Source organism: Adiantum capillus-veneris, chromosome 27 (assembly GCF_014529385.1).
Source record: "Adiantum capillus-veneris isolate H3 chromosome 27, ASM1452938v2, whole genome shotgun sequence".
Lineage (NCBI taxonomy): Eukaryota > Viridiplantae > Streptophyta > Polypodiopsida > Polypodiales > Pteridaceae > Adiantum > Adiantum capillus-veneris.
The window spans coordinates 22,280,168-22,300,741 of NC_140957.1; the positions used below are offsets into that span (position 1 = coordinate 22,280,168).

Here is a 20,574-nt window from a genome sequence, read left to right on the forward strand (position 1 = left end):
GAGAGAGAGAGAGAGAGAGAGAGAGAGAGAGAGAGAGAGAGAGAGAGAAGCCAAGGCTGTTGGCTATTGGAGATAACCGGACTCTTTACATGTTCATATTTGTGTGTGTGTGTGTGTGTGTGAGAGAGAGAGAGAGAGAGAGAGAGAGAGAGAGAGAGAGAGAAAAGACAACTGGGTCACTAACGACACGAGAAGCCTATGCACAATACTTAGAGAGAGAGAGACACTCGAGAAGGGAATCTTGAAAACGGTATGCAGGCACAATTGCAAGTCTTTTTACAAAGGTTTTTTTTTTTTACAAAGGTTTTTGTACAAGGCTTTTTTGGTGCATTCAAGACCATGAAAAGGAAAACTAAATCGAAACTCTCCAAGAGCTTTACCAGTATTATTTATATACAATGGTAATTTCTATTCTGTTTCCAAGACCTTTACCCTGGATAAAAAGCAGTCAGATTTCTTGCAAGGCTGATTTTGAACGTGCCAATGTGTGTTGTTGATGCCAAGATCTCCCTTGCAACTATTGAACTTTTAGAATACAAGCTTTGAAAAGTCTTGCCCAAAGCCAAGACCTCATCAACAATGAGTCCAACCAGTTGTGCATGACAGGACCTTCGCTTGGCTTGATCTTCACTTGAAGCTTGGGAATCTCGTAGCTTGTGGTGATCTTTTGGCAAGTGACACAGAAAAGACCTTCCGTCGTTTTATGAACCTTGTTCGATTTGCAAATGGCACATAGTGTCTCTAGAAGAACACCATTTATATTAGAGAAACGCAAGACACCGAATACCTGCAGGTCAAAAGTGAGAACAAAGAATTACAAAGGAAGTCAACACAGTTTCTAGGCAATCCAAGTTATCCAACATTACCTGTTTTTCGTAGCCGAGACTCTCAACCTGTGTCTTGTAAGTCTGTAAGAGATCAGATTGCAGACGCTTGCTATGAACAGGCACCAAGATCGTGAGATCCAAAACAGACAGCGTATTCTCACGGCCTAAGAAAGCTCCGACATTCCTTGCAACAAAAGTTTTCACTTCTCCATTGTCAGTATCCCTCTTGATAGACTTATACTTTTCTTTGCGGTCATTGACAAAAGTCAGTTGAAACAAGTACACGTTAAAAATCACGAAATCTTATGTACCCAAAGAAGTGCAAAGGATTTTAATGTAGGAGACTTACAGTTGCTCGATCTTTGGGTGTAGAACCATCAGCCACCAGTAGTTCTCCACGAGTGGAGTTGGCGTACATTTCAAAACTCTCTTAATAACAACAAAAGCAAGTGTACCCAAATAACTTTTTGCACCGCTTAGACCCGCACTTGCCGCCTCATCTAAGAAAAATCTTATCTTCGTTTTTGGATAAAAGCTCAAGCGAATTGGAAACGAAGCAATGCAAGTGACGATCGAGGTAGCATCCAAGTAAAGAGAGAGAGGTGACGTCCCACCGTCTGCCTTGTTCTTTGTTTTGATTGCAAAACCCTCTATCCGCACAAAGCTACCAACACTCAAAAAGGAAGCAAATTGACTTATCAAAGATGAACCGACGACGACAGTATTGTGTTGGAGTTGTGCGAATCCACAAGATCAGCCTTGAAGAACTTCACAATCTTTGGATCGAAAAGCTTGAAAGTACCATGATTGTTTAGCACACACCCCTCAATTGCAAATCTAGGAGTGATGTCGGAGAGGTCAGTTATATGTAAAAAAGGCACATTATGCTCTTCAATAGAAGGTTCTTGTTGTGGAAAAGGGTTGGCTTTCACTTCATCTTCTTCAGTGTCAATTAAAGCATCTACAAAACAATACAGGAGAACATGATAAACGATTTATATTAAAAACAAGTATATGGTCAATTTTTTTTGGTTTTATATATACCATGTCTCTCGATCTTAACGAGAGCCATCTTTGCTTTTGGCACTTTCGAGCATCCAACTTGTGCACCTATTGAAAAAGAAAGGGACACTATAAAATGCAAAAGATAATCGAATCTCGTATACACTTTCTTCAGAAAAAAGTAGAAATCAATGCACTGCAAGCTTGCACTTTGCCTCTCAAAAGAGATGGTTGGATAGCAAAGTTTGGTTCATTGTATACACTACGCTTGCGAGAAGTTGTCGGAGTGCTTGCAGATGACTCACTTGCATCAATGCATACACATTCACGTTTGGAAGTTCCACTTTTTGGATGTACAATACGTGCAAGAGCAACAATTTTTTTCGGCTCTACAAAACGAATATGTTCAAGTAAGAAGACCAAAAGCACAAAGAACACCGCAAGACCTATACTCCATACCGTCAATCTCCATGCTTTGCACGCCACCACGGCTATAGGCTATATTTCAACGCACTTACTTTATCTACATGACACAAGCAAATAAAAAAGATTGAGAACACTTCTGAACTATGATTCCAAACTAAACCTACAAAGAAGAGGGAGTCAGAAAAGGGGGGGAGAGGGGATTGCATCTTTCTGATACCACGTATCCCAAATAAACCATTGTCTTTTAAAGGGGCACAAGAAAGAGGGAAGGTGACATCCACACCCAATAAACAGAAGTGAAGAGAGTAGTGAAAAGGAGGAATGGCATTTTGAAGCAACAAGAAACTTTATTACATCGATTCAATATAGAATAGTGCCACTCGAGACAATAATGGAGAGAGCAGAAAAAGTGAATGTCATTTGTCTTTAGTAATGACAAGACATATTGTACCACCAACCCATCGTAAAGCACGACTAAGTAAGAAAAACCAACGGCGCACAAATTGCATTTTTTCAAGCTCGAACGGAGTCAACAAGGGCAAAGAGAGAGAGAGAGAGAGAGAGAGTTGGGGAGAAGTGGGTAGAAGAGAGAGGGGGTAGAACAAGAGACGGCCAGTGCAAGATGCAAGGTTGCGAGGCTGAGGGGGGGGGAGAGAGAGAGAGAGAGAGAGAGAGAGAGAGAGAGAGAGGGGGGGGGGGGGGGGAGAAAAAGGGAGAGGATAGGAAAGACCTAGCCGAGAGAAGATTTCACTTGCCATACATATATATATAGACAGAGAGGGGAGAGAGAGAGAGAGAGAGAGAGAGAGAGAGAGAGAGGGGGGGGGGGGGGGGGGGGGGGGGGATCGACACCAAGGTTGCGTCAGTAGGCTCGTGACTCGAGAGGAGCCCACATTTTGAATCTCGCAATTTTCTTTTGACAGAGGAGAAAAGAAGAGGGACAAGTAGGGAGAAAAAGGGGGAAGGGAATGCTTGACGTGACCTCAACGCGTTCACACGTAGCATACATTATGAAACGCCACCTTCAAAATCCCTTACAGCAAATACGGAGCATTACACATGTAAATGATCACACACAACTGAAAAGACGCAGAACAAGGAAACACACACGGTAGACAGCATCCGGTAAAATAAAAAAACTAATCAGAAGGCCTTCAATCCATGGTTGCTGCATATCTTGACTGCCCTGCCTTTAGATCCCTTTCCCTCTCAACTGTCAATGATCACAAGCAATACAGGCAAGTCATAACGCGAGCGACAAGAAACCATTCCAAACAGTTCCATGCATTTACACAAACAAATGCACCCAATTGCCAGCAAACGAAAACGTTCCCACCATCTAGAAATCTGTAAACATACTCGGAAAAAAAGACATCGGAACGTGGTCAACAAGACGATTGAAAACACAGTCAACAACATGAAATCACATCAAAGCCTTCAGAAACCTTTTGCCGTGCGATGCACCTACCACCAGCAAAAGTAATCTTTACACATGCTTGAGAAAAAATACCAGAAAACAGCGAACAACACTATCCAGAACACAGCTTCATGATCTGAAAAACAGAGATTGCGGTGAAGAAAAGAAAGCCGAGTCCCACCCTGACGTTGCCTGGCTTTTCTTTTGTATCAGCTTTTCTAAATGAGCATGGACTTCATTATTAACTCACCCATACACAGAGGTTTTCCCCTTTCCACACCTTGGCTGATGAGAGGCCATGCACCAACCAATTAAAGTAACACCAGCCAAAACTCGAAAAGGACAACACTAAACATCCCCGACAAAGCACAGGCCAGATCCAGCCATTTCATACTTGCAAGAGTCATGTAACGATTCTTTAATGGTCCATTACTGTGAACCATACACTGCACACACTATCCCAAGAACCCATTCTCAATCTAACTGAACCAGCATTTAGCCTCTTCTTGGCTTCAAGAAGATATCTCAAACCCAAAAAGCCAGCTGTGACACCCAGAATCGAGCAAGTCAACCACACAAACAACCAACCACATTACAAACAGTCCCCCAATACCTGTGTCCAACAACTTGCAACACAAGAGATTGTTATTACTTCGAAGAGCAGCCTAATTAACGAAATTACCCACCTGTATAAGGTATGCATGCAAGACCTGAACATGATCTATAAAATGATCTTGTGTATGCAAATGAGCTCATGCTCTGCTCACAAGCACTCGCGTCCCAAGAACAAACATTACTTTTTGAACACCTGAAAATCCTACTGAAATTGACGCTTGAAGAGCATGCCTTGAGCGCAGCACAAGCTGATCCACCGCCTCAGAAAGAGCCACATAACCCCTGCACTCTTTCCCCTTTCTGCCAACACTCATCGAGCAACTCCAATCGCGGTGGCTTCATCTGTCGCGTAGGATTATGAGAAACTATCAAACTCAAATAACAAGCACAAAGCAAAAGAAGTAACCTATCAGCAACCCTACGCGGGTGTGTTGATGTTCACACCCAGAACCCTACAATGCATCAAGCCCTAATTTTATACACAGCCAGTTTTCTCATCGTCCTTGTTCTTAGAAGCTGTGGCTCAACGATCGGGGCATCTTTCTTAGAGCAGAAACGGTAAGTGGCGAGAGGTTTGTGAATTCATAAGCTTGTGAGCAGATCTAGGTTACACACAAGAAGGAAAAACCCCCTGATGCTGGTTGAGAACAAAATTTCTTTCTGTACTCTTTAGCTTCTTCTTCTAGAAGCTGTGTGTGAGCGTGCCTGCGACCCTTAACTCAACAATTTGATGTTGCACACTAGGTTAGTCCGCAAAGAACGTCATGTGTCTGAAAGAAAAACGAGATGAATTGTGCTTGCAAGGACTCCACAAACTCTTTTTTGGCAAGGCAGTATGATGAGGTAATTTCTCCTCACATATTCTGCTTAATTTCCTTTAAATAAATCGAATCACCTACTCTCTCAACTGATTATGAACAAAAGTAAACCCACCTTGAGACAGAAAGCAAAAGGAAAATAAATTGAGGCTATGAACAAAAGTAAAGGCACCTTTAGACAGAAAGTAAAAGGAAAATAAATTGAGGCTATGATCTTCAACCCTTCATTCCCTACACACAGGGCAATGGACTTCAACACAATGATATTTCTATGATGTGCCTTCAATTACTACATAGACGAGACAACAACCATGAATCAGTTTCGCATGACAGTGCATGGAAGGATCAAAACACAACAGAAGACATGCTCAAGAAAGAGAGCAACACCTTACACGCAGGCCTCGAAAACAGTCGACAATTACAACCTTAGAAATGGTGAATTTAAAGCCCTTGCAGTCCATAGCCAGATTTGGGAATCACATGCAACTGCATCACGCAATGATGAGCCAACTCCACCGAAGCAATCTGGGGAGAATTGGCACAGCATGGCGTCGTCACACAGGCTGTAGAGACCGAACCTTCCATCGCAATCAGCGTCGACTTCATTCCCTGCACCACCGCCAGCAAGGAGCCTCCACGAGCGAGAGACGGCAGAAGACCAGGTCCACAGCCCCTTGAATCGGGACGCGGACACGCGCGAAATAGAAGAACACAGAAGGGGCCTCTGCCTTCATGCATCTCACGCGCCAGAGAAAGAGCCCGTAACCACGTGGATTCCCAAATAAGGATAAAAGCAGGCCTAAACTTCAACCAATAGGAAACCGACACGTGTGTGCCCCAAGTTCAAGGCAAACGCTAAGGCTGCCAGTATGGCAGGCCAATAACCCTGCCACGGGGGCGTCGAGGCTCGAACCCATGACGTAATTGAAGTGGGGTTTAAGACCAAAACCCCAGAGCGGGCATGCCTGACACCTACAGCCGAGATGGACGTTGAGCATGAGACGCCCCATTCTTCAGCCTGCGAAGAGCTCGCCACTGTCAGTTTCTAGCCAAGCTCTTTGCTGGCCTTGCAAGGGCTTTTCTTCAGTTTCAGGTTTGTTTCTCCCTGAGTGTTCATGCGGGTTCCCTCTCATGCTGTTGATTCCAGTAGTTTTGAACAGGAAGAGCGCCTCTTTCATGGCAGGATTACTTTCCTGACGCTATTGAATTTTGGGATTGCGGCTTGACCCAGGTTAGTGTACCGAGCAACACACACACACACACACACATTAGTCTGCTTTCACTAAACGGTAACATGTAGCTTCTTTTTCGAAGGGTATGTTAACCTTCCGTGACTAAACTTGTTTCGGGCTACTAAACTTGTGCTTATCCAACTGTGTGATGGTTGATCACCTCACAGTCGTCTTCGAATGCGGAACATCAGCTGATCAAGGAGTCTTTGGGAATCACTCGTGGATGTCATGCGGTGCATGGAATCAAAGTTGCATTAGAAGGAACATTTTTCGAGCGAAAAGATGGTGGGAATCCTCTCAGGCAAGGACAACTTTTTACCTCTGACGTCTCTCACCTATGCAAAACAAGGTCAAAGGATGTGATCAAGCCTCAGCTTCTCAGGGAAATCAGCTCGCATCTTTTGAATAAGGCTCAGCTTCTTGGACACAACAGCAGGGAAGAGGGGGCAATTTTTAGCAGTGATTTGAGTGCACTTGATGATAAGAAAACATCATATTCAACAGATGATTTTATATGCATTTTACAGAAGTGCAAAGTTCGCAGAGACCTCTTGCTTGCAAAATGCGTGCACACTCACATACGCCACGCTGGGTTAGAAACTCATCGAGCTGTTGGAAACCATCTTGTGCCTGTGTTTGTGGAATGTGGTAGTCTGCCTGATGCCCAAGCTGTTTTTGACAAGTTGGAATACAGAAATGTGTATTCCTGGACTTCCCTCCTCGTGGGATATATACAACATGGAGAGCTGGTGCATGCTATGGAACTCTATGAGAAGATGCAAGAGGAAGGTGTTTCTCCAAGCAGCTTTACGCTCGTGGCTTTAGTGAAAGTTTGTACAGCATTGAGGGAGATGGAAAGGGGTCAAAAAATACACACACATATTGTTCAAAGAGGATTTGAGAGTGATGTAATAGTCGGTAGCACGCTCATCGACATGTATTCAAAATTCTGCTCGGTGCAGGAGGCGCAAAAAGTATTTGACAGGTTATTGACTAGAAATGTGGTGGCCTGGAGCGCCTTGACAGCAGCGTATGCTGAATTTGGAGATGGGCAGGCGGCACTGAAATGCTTTGAGCAGATGCTTTCTGATGGTGTCATTCCTAATGCCGTCACATTCTTAAGTGTTCTCAAAGCTTGTAACAGTGCAGGTCTAATCAAAAGGGGCCAAGACATACACTCACAAATTGTAGACAAGGGACTTGAGAAAGAACTGTACGTGGGAAACACTCTGATTGACATGTATTCCAAAGGTGGCTCCCTGTCAGATGCAAGGGATGTTTTCGACAAGCTTTTGCTTCGGGACGTCTCATCTTGGAATGTAATGATACAAGGCTACAGCATGAACCATGACAATGAATCAGCTCTGCAGCTCTTTGAAAGTATGCGGACATTGGGAGTTCAACCGGATGCGGTCACATTTTCATGCGTTTTGAGTGCATGCAGCCGTGCAAATTTGTTAGTTAAGGGTCAAGAACTGTTCAAGGTGATGAGGGAAATTTATGGTATTGTTCCGTCAGCAGATCATATCAATTGCATGGTGGATCTACTTGCTCGAGCAGGACATGTGGCCGAGGCAGAGAAGCTAGTTAACTCCAGTCCAAACCCAGCTTTAGACACATGCAGAGCTTTGCTTAGTGCATGTAAAAAGTTTGTAAGAGTAGAGGTAGGGGAAAGATGTTTTTATGGTGGTTTGAGTAAATGTATCTTGGATGGGTGCAATGCAACACTCAAACACCAGATTGCGTTTATCTAATCTTGAGATACAGCATTGCAATTTGCGCCTCCTTCAAAAGGCAAGGTTGGGGCGTCATCGATGTGGATTCAGGGCTTGCAGTGGAAAACAAGTCCTTGAAGAGCTTCTTGTTCATGGTAGCCTTCAGATGAGTCACATATGTTGGGAACTTGCTAGGGTCGAGCTGAAAACTCAAACAGAGTTTGTCGAAAGATGTATTCATGAGTCGTGACATGATGTATTCATGCTCTGAGCAGAGTGGCATCCCTCCTCTTTTGGCAACCATGTGCCATAATTTCTGCTTTGGATAGGGAGAGAAGATTTCACGTCTGCTGCTATTTTCTTCATCACGGTCACACCAAAAATGGTGCCCACGGGGCCACGACCAAGGAGAGTCTGCAATGAAATACTCCAATGTGCTCGAGGACTATTAATTCGAGGACTTAGTCATGCTGCACGTGCTTATTCCAGGCCATGCCCAAGAATGGGCATTGGCAGGATGTGTGCTTTTACAGATATATATGTGGTTTTTTGATTGTGTGTTTTCTGCAAGTGTTTTTGCCCGGATTATAGTTTATTAGTACGGACCCATTTCAACCTTACGAATGTGTATATGACGTATAACTGCGTGCAGTGTGGACAGGTAGTTTCTGAATTTTGATGGCACTATTGTTTCTCAGGAACTGTTAGAAATACCTCGGTTTCCATAGCTTGTAGACCTTCAAAGCTATCAAGAGATGGAGGGTTCTCGAAGCTTTTCAGCAGTATTTGGGCCGGGACGTATCTGTGGATGTAGCCAAAATTGCTGGACACAAGCTCTTCTGATTAGAAATGACTTACTCTCTTCTTTTACAATACGTTCTCTCATTATGGGTCCCTTAAATCATAATATAAGAACTTAGTGGTTCGTTGCGCTGCTGATTTGGTTTTCGCAAGTCTTTAATTCACCAAGATATGGCAGGTGATGTCTTCAACAGGTGAGGTAATCAAAATGAAGGACAGTCATGAACAGTGGATAGCACGTGTGTGTGCTGCATCTATACACACCATTTTCTTGTCTGACCATATATATTTGCGTCATTTTTTGCTGCCATTGCCATCTCCATTGTTGATAGAGTCATCAGTCATCACTCGTGAGAATCAAGAGAGAAACTGGAATGATGCCATTGACATCTGTATGTGTGGAAGCGTTTACAGTTAGAATCTTCCCTTCCATGAGCATGTTGTCTGACAACGAGGGTTGTGCATGGACACCTCAAAGCAAACACACCACAATCCTCTCAAGGAATTGCTATGGATGTTGGCATGCGACGGATGAAAATGAAGAGAAATTGTCTGTTAGAGTCGCAACTTGTGATTGCAAAACACAAAAATGCTCTAGTTTAGGGCAGTACTAAAACCTACAACTCTTCTTTGTGCAGATGATGGCCCAATTTTCCATCTTCTCTCACAACGACATGAACTACAGCCTCGTGAGGAACTTACTTCAAATTACTTCCTCCAGCAAATTCCATTCCATTAAATTTGTTACATGTCGAGAGTGGTCCAATCCCAACCCACCTTTCATCAGACATGCTTGGCAGAGGTCTTGTTTATTCTATCCATGAGAGCACAAGACTACTTAGGTCTTCATGTTTGTGATGTGTAAAATAGTGAAGTATTCGGATTAACGATATGAACAAGTGCCTCTATGTCCACCCACTAGGGTTCATTCATGATGTTTTGCATAAATTGTCTTGCATCGGGCACACAAGCATGCTCGTGATTGCATCTATTTTCCCCCTTGGAAAGTGCAATTGTTGTTGTATTTGTTCAAGTTCCAATTGTTTTCCCATCAAGCTACTCAAGTAAGGGTAGAAGCATGGTAAGGTGGGCCACTTTTTTCCAAGAGAAGAATTATTTTAACATTTTAAAACTATTTTAGTAGCACATTGTATGTAGCCAATATAGGGGCTTCTTTGATATTTATGTTTTCTTGGTAGTAGGTTGGCTGGATGCACATGGGTAACAAGGGTGAAAGGTGATACTTCCCTCGCTTTCTGAACACTTCCTCTTTCCTAGACATTCCATTTGAAATGTGAGCTTCGGGATGTTGTTGGACACTTGGGCATTGCTATCCCTTGTTTTGGGCTTGAGACAATGCCCAAGTGTTGGATTTTGCATTTGCAGGTCTCAAGCAGCGTATTTGTTACCATGAGGAGACGACCCTACCATCACAGAGGACTGGATCGAGGACTTTCATTGCTATGGACACAAATTTCCCATCTTGACCACCCCCTAGCCTTAAGCCTTTCAATTGGACTAAAGGGAAACCCAATAGCAGTCAAGTGCTTATGAATTTTCTCATACCATGCATGGTGCTTGCTTAAGGCTAGGTTTGGTGCATCCAAAAACCTCTCTCCTTGCAGACTCGATGCCCAATCATCATCTTTACCACCGCATCGTCTGAACCAAGCCTAAGTCCATACAAAGCCTTCCCCAATCAACATACCGTATGTTGTTCACCTTTAATGGAAAAACCAGGTGATTGTTTGACATAAACCTTCTAATGTAAGTCACCCATAAACTTGTGTGTCTTGCTTGCTCTATAAAATTAAACAAGAAAGTTAAAACGTTCATTTCATCCAACAACACATCTAGTGGAGGGAGGGAATAATAATGATTCTTCTTAGTGCCATGTGATAAATGCCTCACGGTCTTAATATGGTCATGAGAGGCTAATCTAGAAAGTGAGCAATTGGCCATGATTTTCCAATTGAATTACTACCTACATGTCATTCTACTGAAAATTGGTGTCAAGCCATTAATTTAGGAGCCTTGATCCCAAAAAGACTTCTTTTTTTCCATCAAGGCGAGAGAAATTTAAATTAGAAGAAAAGAGACTTTTTTGGTGCCAGTGGTGTGAAGCCTTTAGTCAATAGCAATAGATTTAGATAACCTTAACCAAATAGTTCAATTTCCAAGTCTAGTGGACATAGCTACCATTCGTAAATCTTTAAGACAACCAAAAGATTTAAAGATCTAGCAATCTATATCTATACTATACTTATGCAGCTTAAAAATTTCAAGCAAGAAGGAGACATCCACGTGTTATGCATTGGTTCACTTCACAAAAGTTTAGACCAAACATCTAATGTAAAATGCAAAAGTGAAGGGTCAAATTTGACATGCATAGGGAAATGAAAAGTCTTTTAAAATGTACAATGTAAAGATGAAAGACTTTCAACTATACATAGAATAAATGTATAAATTTAGTTTCACTCCACCTAAGCAAGTAAACATAAATTTGGTGGAGATTTTGTTATTTAATAAAAAATTGATTTTTAATGATATATTTGGCTTTGTTTTATCAAGGGGTTTTTTTCAATACCAATATTGATACCTTTTATAAATTTGTGTAAGTTTTTATTTTTAAAAGCGATTGAAAAAAAGGAGAACGCTCGCATGTCCGCGCATCAATTTAGGTCGGTCTCGCTTTGAGGGCATGCATTCAAAGGTAGGGGTTGTCATCTACATTATTGAGAGAGAGAGAGAGAGAGAGAGAGAGAAATTTTACGATTGAGCTCATGGAGACTCCTACTCACTAGGGACACCCTTGCCCTTAAGACATTGTTATTTTCTTAATATTATCATGTATTTTCAAAAGAATAGCTAATATTTTTTCCATATAAAACAAAAAAAATGTCTTGAAATGGGTAAAATGTTTGAAAAAAAACAACCCTAACATTGGCATCTCAAATGAGGAGAGATATTTCCCAATTGGGGGCCCTTTTATCAAGTCAGAGTTATTAAATCCTTTTTATTTTTGAGAGTTAAACCATGTGCCACCCTAAAAAATCTATAAAATTTCTATATTATGATGGACACACACACACACACACACACACACACACACACACACATATACACACACTAACTAATGTCAAACATCTATCCCTAGGAAAAAAGGAGAAGGTTTGACTGTTTGTGAGTCCACTTCATTTTGTATCGCTTTGGGGACATGCATGCAAATGATAGGTTGTTTTACATGTCATTGGCCGAGAGAGAGAGAGAGAGAGAGAGAGAGAGAGAGAGAGAGAGAGAGAGAGAGATTGTTCCATCAAGTTCATGGGGACTCCTGCTCACCAAGGGGACCCTTGCCAATTTCCAAGAAATTATTATTTTCTTGGAATTATAGTGTATTTTTGAGAGAGTGGCTAACATTTTCTCCCATAGAAAACAAAAAAATACCTTAAAAGGGGTAAAATGTACGTAAAAAATCAGCCGTGACACTAGCATCCCAAATGAGAAGAGAGATTGCCCAGCTGATAGGCCTTTTACCTGTTCAAATATATTTTATCCCCTTCTATTTTTAGGAGTTAAACTATGGGTCCCCTTGGCAAGTAGGAGTCCCCATAAACTTGATGGAATAATCTCTCTCTCTCTCTCTCTCTCTCTCTCTCTCTCTCTCTCTCTCTCATGACCAATGACATGTGTAACAACCCTTGGTGAAATTGACAAGGGTCCCCTTGGTGAGTAGGAGTCCCCATGAACTTGATGGAACAATCTCTCTCTCTCTCTCTCTCTCTCTCTCTCTCTCTCTCTCTCTCTCTCTCTCTCATGACCAATGACATGTGTAACAACCCCATCATTTGCATGCATGTCCCCATGAACTTGATGGAACAATCTCTCTCTCTCTCTCTCTCTCTCTCTCTCTCTCATGACCAATGACATGTGTAACAACCCTATCATTTGCATGCATGAGTCGACTTCATTTTGTATCGCTTTGGGGACATGCATGCAAATGATGAGGTTGTTACACATGTCATTGGTCATGAGAGAGAGAGAGAGAGAGAGATTGTTCCATCAAGTTCATGGGGACTCCTACTCACCAAGGGGACCCTTGCCAATTTCCAAGAAATTATTATTTTCTTGGAATTATAATGTATTTTTGAGAGAGTGGCTAACATTTTCTCCCATAGAAAACAAAAAAATACCTTAAAATGGGTAAAATGTACGTAAAAAATCAACCGCGACACTAGCATCCCAAATGAGAAGAGAGATTGCCCAACTGACAGGCCTTTTACCTGTTCAAATATATTTTATCCCCTTCTATTTTTAGGAGTTAAACTATGTGCCACCCTTTAAAATTCATAAATTCTCTCAATTATGACGAGCCTAAGTATGTATATATATATATATATATATATATATATATATATATATATATATATATATATATATATATATATATATATATATATATATATATACGAGAGAGAGAGAGAGAGAGAGAGAGAGAATAAGAGGTTGATTCCAAGACGAGGGGTGGAGGAAAGCGTTGAAGGCGAGAAAAATCAAAGTGGAAGACAAGCGAACCCAAGGTGGGGTGTGCCAATTCGAAGAATCCAAAGGGAGGGAATAGGTGGGAAAAAGGCAAGCAAACCCACGTCGGTGTGTGCACAAATCCAAAGTGGAACAAGAAAATCCAAGGTAGCAAAGGCAAAACGAGGAGAAAAATCTTGATGATATTTGAAGGTTTTTACCTCGAATTTCTCTAGGATTTGTGCTAAGCTTGGGTTTTTTTCTCGCCTTCCAGGTATAATTTATGGCTAAGTTTCAAAATTGATTGGTAGGATTACACTAAACCTAAGTTTACTTTGAGCATTTGCATACAATACAATGCTTTTTTCACAAAAGTTTAAAAACCGACATATAGGAAAATTTGCAGCAAATCAGATGAGCAAAATCAATGTGAAAGACAAGTGTTTTTGCTAGAGAACCCAAGGCGGCATGCACGAATCCGATATGACGAGAAAATTTGAGATGGCAAAAAGGGGGAGCGAACCCAAGGCAGCATGCACGAATCCGAAGTGGCACGAGCAAAACTGAGGTGTCAAAGGCAAGAGGCAGAGAAAATTTACACTAAATTTCTTTAGGCTTTGTGTTAAACTTGGTTTTTTTTCTTGCCTTCAAGTTAGAATTTTGTTGTTAAATCTATATTAGCTTCAAAAGAATACAATCCCGTCACGTTAATATAAATTCTCTCACTCACAATTGTGAGCATAGCCAAAAAAAAAAGAATTTATGGCTAAACCTCAAAATTTATAGGTAAACCTAAGTTTACTTTGAGCATTTGCACACAATACAATGTTTTTTCAACAAAGTTTAAAAACCGACTTATTGAAAATTAAAGGCAATTTTGCTATGTTTCATCAATGATTTTTCCCTAAAATTTGTAGGTTTTCTCATCTTCAAAACTAGAATTTAGAGGTGGATTTCAAATTTTCATATGTGAGAATACACAAAACTTGTGTTTTTCTTTCAAGCAATCTGATAGCCACTTATATACACAATGCTTTTGCTGAGACACTTGGTAAACATGCATATGAAAAATTTTAGACGCAATCTACTTCTACTATATGAGCATTGGAAGCTTTGTATTTGAAAACAAATCCGAGGTTTAACGTTGACTCACAAGCAAAACCGAGGCAGAAGGTGAACTTGAACCCAAGGCGGCGTGACCGAATCCAAAGCAGCACGAGGAATCTGAGGTGGGAGGGCAGATTTAGATGTGAATCTCAAAATTTATATGTGGAATTCTGGTAAAATCAGGGTTTCTTCTCACCTTCAATTAGCATTTAGAGGTAAATCTCAAAATTTGTACGTAGGATTACACTAAATCTAGATTTTCTTTGAGCATTCATATACAACTTCCATACTATATATAGTGGAGCTTAAAATTTTTGAGGAAGGCCCAGAGCATCCACATAAACTATTAGGTGACTTTATTTTTCTTTCATTTCTATAACATTTGAAGGTGCGGATGGTGCATAAGTGTACATGAACAAATAGTGTACACGTACTAACTTACTTATGCATTGTTATGATCTGATGAACACTATTACCATACTTGTACACAAAACATAGATAGAGATGCAAGCAAATGTGGCATCAATAGAGAAACATAGACGGAAGGGCCAATCACATTCTTGATATTAAAAGAAAGTTAACTCATCTCTTTGAAACTTGAAGCTCTCTTGCTACATTGGAAACTATGAGCCCTAATAAATTTTTCACAAATCCACTCTTAGACATGAAAAGTTTTATGATTACATATTGTACCAGTTATGGGAACTCATATTTAAAAACTTGATTACTTACTCAGTTTGTACTTTTGCATTTGGTAGCACTTCTATCAACCCTAGGTGGACCAAAGGGGAAAACATCCTTCCTACTATATAGTAGGTTATGATGTGTACTATTGCCATGCCTTGCTCTCACAAGAAAGAAGCAAGGATAGAAGCAAGTAAGAGAGTGGAGTCAAACATTGAATCCAATTGTGTTCCCGGTGTTGAAACCAATTCTATTGAACCCACTCCATTGTTGAAACCAATTTTGTTTCCATTGTTGAAACCAATTCTATAGAATCCAATCCATTTTCAAACAAAGTTTTATGAACATTCAATTCTCTTAGCTTTCAAATATCGCTAACTTATTTGCTATATAATCAAGCTTCGTAGCATTGCTAGACCCAGACACACAAAAAGGAGGACTCTCTCTCTCTCTCTCTCTCTCTCTCTCTCTCTCCAACCTAATAGAAGTTTATTGAACAAGGGCTAACAACTCACAAAAAATAATTTCTTTGAGCCTAGCTCCCAAGCTTGGTATTAAAAAATGATTTGCAACTACATATTCATATTTGTTAGAATTTGTCAAGAGGTCACTTTTAAAAATACAATAGACTATACATGTAGAATAGAGTATTGATGGTGTTCCACAGGGAGGAAAAAACAACCCTATGAGAATAGTGGCCATGTTTCTTTGGTCGCAGCAACGCGCGGGTCACATACTAGTTATGACTTACCTCGACAACCAAATACTAGGCAATACCTGCTTCTTCAATTTTGTTGTAGTCCTAGATCTCCATCAAGAGTAGCCAATAGATTTTTCGCCTTCGTCATAACATCATTATGGACTTGTTTATAATTACTACCACACGAAGAGTTAGAAATATTTTTCATGTAGGAAAACGGAGTCTTTTTCAATGTTTTTCATACAATGCATAACATCATGAGCTTCTACTCGAGAGGCACCACATACCTAGCTAGGTACGATTGGGGGCAGGGGATCACCGACCCCCCCCATCGGAGCTAGTAGTCCCCTGTCCCCAATCGTACCTAGTTAGGTATGTGGTGCCTCCCTCACACAAACTCATGATGTTGAGGTAAGTCACAATGTGGGAAGTATTGTGAGAATTTGTCCAAAACTTCTTGTGATATATACCTTGTTCACCACAAGAGAAAAGAAAAGCTATAGTCTTTCTCATAGCTCAAAGCTACGAGCGATCTTAGTAAGGTTATTTGGTAGATGACTCTCCATTTGCTTAAAGTCTTGGGCTCCATACATGTCATTGTACACAAAAGATTTTGCCGAGTGTGTGCACCTTTGTGTGTTATTTTTTTTTCTTTGTGCAACCGGAAAGAATTCTTAAAACCCATAAAAAGATCTTTGGAAGAACAATACGAAAATCTCTAAATCATGGCAATGGGCAAAATGGGAATCCGTCGCTTGACTAGTGGACCAAGGCGGTCTCGAAATCCTTAACCCAATAACTCATGCTGAGGCACTTTGCGCCAAATTTATTGTCTCAATGGCTAAACAGGACCAAGCTTGGGCTATCATGTCCAAGGACATGTTAGATGGAGCAACATTGGGATCGAATGGTGGAAAGTGGAAAGGGGTTCTGATGCATGACAAACTTTTAGCCCCGAAGTGGTCCTACATAAGGCTGGGTGGCCTATCACGTGAACTAATGAAGAAGTGCAAAAGAGCAGCTCAGGTATTGGAATGGGGGGAAGCTACCAGATACTTCAAAAATTCCTCCCTACAGTGGTCCCCCAAAGTTTTGGGGCCACCTCAAAGCCCCTTCTGGATAGAAATGGCCAGGAAAGTGAATAATAAGGGTCTAATTCGGCTTGAGCACTTTTGGGATGGAAACAGTAAGTGCTGGAAAACCATTAACTCTCTAGCAATTCAGTATCAATTGAATGGCTTTGAGATATTGCTTGTCAATAGAGTGATAAAGGAACTTGATAATGTGGTTATGCCAATCTGTGAATCCAAGCTTGAGTGGAATGCTTGGAGATGGCCCGGTAGTAGCCTGTTTTGGAAACCCCAAACTAAAGGCATCTACCATGCACTTACTTACGGGGAAAATTGATTTAGCCCTCTGAATAAAGTATGGAAGAGGCAATGGTCGGAAGATCGGTGGAAGGTAATTATAGAGAACATTTGGAAGCCAAAATGGCCCCTGTTCATGAAGATCTTCTTGTGGAAGGTATTGTGGGGTGCGTTGCCGAGACAGGCGTAAAGATTAGAGAAAGAGGAATCGGATTTGATCGCTGCTCAGGTTGTAGGATAGCTAGTGAAGATCTGATCCACCTATTCACGGAATGCCAGGCAATCAAAGGATTATTAGGAAAAATCTGCGAGTGGATTTAAAGGACATGGCAAATTAGGTTTTGCAAGTCTGATTTGGTCCTGCTCTTCTTGTATGCACTCAATAGTCAGGTAGTACTACTTCTTCCATCAGTTATGGCAGGCGAGGAACCATCGGGTGTTTGAAGGAGAAATGGCTGTAGCAAGCTTCTTGGAGATTATACAAGAGAGCAGAGTAACGATGTGCATAACTGAATGCAAACAAGACTTGAGTGATTGGTCTAGGACTATCAAAGCCGTGTTGGCACCCATAAGGTAAAACATAGATGGTTAGCTCAAATATGTTATAAAGGCGTCCAGTTTGTTATCTTCCGAACCTCAAGGCTCGGTTTGAGCTTGAGGCCATTCTGTATTTCTTTCGATGGTTATAATACAATTCACTCACGATTGTGAGTTTTGCAAAAAAAAAAGGACTTAATTTTTTTGTAGATTCATAGAAAATATACATACATAAGGTGATTTTTATTTGATACATAAGGGATACTTTTATTATAAATATTGTTACATTTTGTTTTAGGGGAGGGGTCGTGGTTCAAAAAAAAAAGATATATAGGCAGAGATTTTAAAAATATCCTTTGAATGCACGTGATATAGAAGTTTTACATACAGTGAGACCCCTGCACCCCTAAAACCCCCATATATTATTCTACTTTGACAAAAATGTTGCCCTCTATATTGACATAATAAGGAAGATCATCACTAAATTCATATAGGATCAGCAGAATATTGCTAACATTTTTTGTGTTTGGCATCATAATGATTGATGGCTTATATTTTGTTGGAAGTATGACAAATACTACAGGTCAAATAAGAAGTTTTAGGTTTAGTGTGATCTTTGCTACACAAAAGAGTTAGAAGGGGAAGACCTGACCAAGTAGGTAGCCAAAACTAGTTTTTTGCCAAAACTAGTTTTTTGCAAACCATTAATTAATTAGTAAGTAGGAATAAAGATGCTAAGCATTGCATTTCTTTGACAACTTTGGCCCATGTTCAAAATACAAAAGTGACTTTTTAATTAAATTATAAATATCATAAGTGAAAATCTATTTGTGCTCCTGCATTTAGTATCAAAACATGATTTTGTCCTGATTTTTATGGCACGCAATATCCTAAACACATCTCAATACGATGCGATAGTTATGGGCGATGATCGTAGAGGTTTATCAAAATTAGCACATACAGAGATTGTCACAATTGTTTGGTTAATGCAACATGTCACTGCCTTGCTTGTGGGACAAGAGTAATGAAAATTGTGTTTTATATGCATTCTTAGGTTTATGTAATAAAATAGTTAGACAAACAAGCAAGAGTAGTAGAGAGAAAGAGAAAAGAGAAAAGATACAAGGAAAAGTGCTGGGTCACGAGGGGTATTTTAACTCCATTTCAAGCATTTCGTGAATCGAGTGCAATTTGTGCATGGTTTGCCTTTGTTGCTAAAAAAACAGATTTTTCCTGACCAAAGAAAGTAAGGGCAAACTTGAAATTCTACCGGTCTATAGGGTGGTACGCACATCTTTTTAACGCGAATGTAAAGAGATTCCTTCATTTTGAAAGGGAACTCAAAGTAATGTTCAAACAGGAAACAGGAAAGAGAAAGGGCAGATCTGAGGTTAGTGATTTTTTTCCAATTTTCTATGATACATTGCAATCCGGAGCTGAGGAAGGCCACGACCTGAGCTTGCGAGCATATGAGCGTTGAGGAATCCCAAAATTCGAGCAAACAAATTCGAGCAAACAAATTCGAGCAAACCATAATCCGAGCAAAACCTGCGATGTTTTGTGACCTCCTTGTGCAATATATTTTTTATGTACATATTTGTTTTTTGCTAGTTAGAAACAATCCCTTCATAGTTTCTTTACCTTAGAAAAATCTTTTTTAGTTGTTCAATCACTCCCACATGCCAAAAACCTTTAATTAACAATGAAATCGACAAAAAATATGTATTGTACCTACAATTTAGAAAAGTGTACAATGTACAACAATACTTTCGATCAAGAATACTTGGTAAAAAATTTAACACCTATATCCATATATCACCAAAAAAGTTTGTGTTAGGGAGAAAGATACCTTCAGCATCTTGCGATATACAAATCTTTCCCCCCAATGAGGGACTCATACGTCCCACCAAGCCAACCAAGTCTCCAATGAAGGAACCTCCTCTTCAATGGCCGTCCCTGTTTTCCATAATCTCCTAAGCTCTCCATTACAATTCTCAGTCTCATTCTCTGTTGGTGCAATTCTCCTTTTGCGGCACAAAATCTTGTGCTCCTGTGGAAATTTTGGACGGATGCACTTGATAGTATGTCAAACCATACTTCTCTCCCAATAGAACAAACATGATCTCTCTTTGTTTGAAATAAATTTCTTTGCTCCTCAAATAAATCATACGCACAGCAATATAATTGGCACTTGCTTCATCTGCCATGAATCCTCTGAACTCTGGTTTATCAAAGCCTTGTTCCTTAACCACATTATTTAGCATCTTCCAAAATTCAATCTAAGCATATTAAATTTATTTTCCACAATAAACTCATCAGTTGCAATGGTGAGCAGCTCTCGTACGTAAGGTCATAGACATGTGCTGACATAGTCAGCCATCCTTGAACACGGTGGACATGATCAAAGTGCACCCACTTTTGCTCTAAATTACCTCCAAGGTGCAACCAATTCACTAAATCAACTCCACTGCCAGGTCCTTTAACTAACATCTTATATACATGAGGATGCACCTTATCAACCAATTGACATGGGAAGAGGATACTATGAATAAAAGGATATCTGAAATTGCTTTTAAGGTGAGGCACTACCTCAAGACCCTTTGTAGTGATATTCTTTGATCTTTTTGCACACTCCAAAATTTGCTCTACTCTCCTTTCATTTGAAAGGGGAGTCAAACTGTCCAAGAATTCAACAAACTCCAAATCTTCAATCACACCTCTTCCCGTTGAGCCTGCTTCAATAAGCTTGTCTATGATAATATCATGAGTAGTGGCTCGCTCCAACTGTTTGGCATTCACCAAAGG

General features: G+C 40.5%; 1 protein-coding gene and 1 pseudogene across 2 annotated transcripts; one reads left to right on the plus strand and one right to left on the minus strand.

Moving 5' to 3' along the window:
• Nucleotides 1–259: 259 nt before the first annotated feature.
• LOC147421625 (uncharacterized) lies at nt 260–2,671 on the minus strand (annotated as a pseudogene). Its single transcript, XR_015186867.1, has 5 exons — nt 2,289–2,671; nt 2,135–2,218; nt 1,872–1,937; nt 1,177–1,788; nt 260–787 (listed from the first exon to the last, which is right to left on the minus strand). The product of XR_015186867.1 is annotated as an uncharacterized LOC147421625 (transcript).
• Nucleotides 2,672–5,817: 3,146 nt separating this feature from the next.
• Nucleotides 5,818–9,698, plus strand: LOC147421626 (pentatricopeptide repeat-containing protein At2g33680-like). The gene is made up of 3 exons (XM_086503750.1): nt 5,818–6,198; nt 6,266–6,336; nt 6,505–9,698. The coding sequence occupies exons 1-3, from the start codon at nt 6,102–6,104 to the stop codon at nt 8,089–8,091; spliced, it is 1,755 nt and encodes a 584-aa protein (XP_086359876.1). The 5' UTR covers nt 5,818–6,101; the 3' UTR covers nt 8,092–9,698.
• Nucleotides 9,699–20,574: the final 10,876 nt, after the last annotated feature.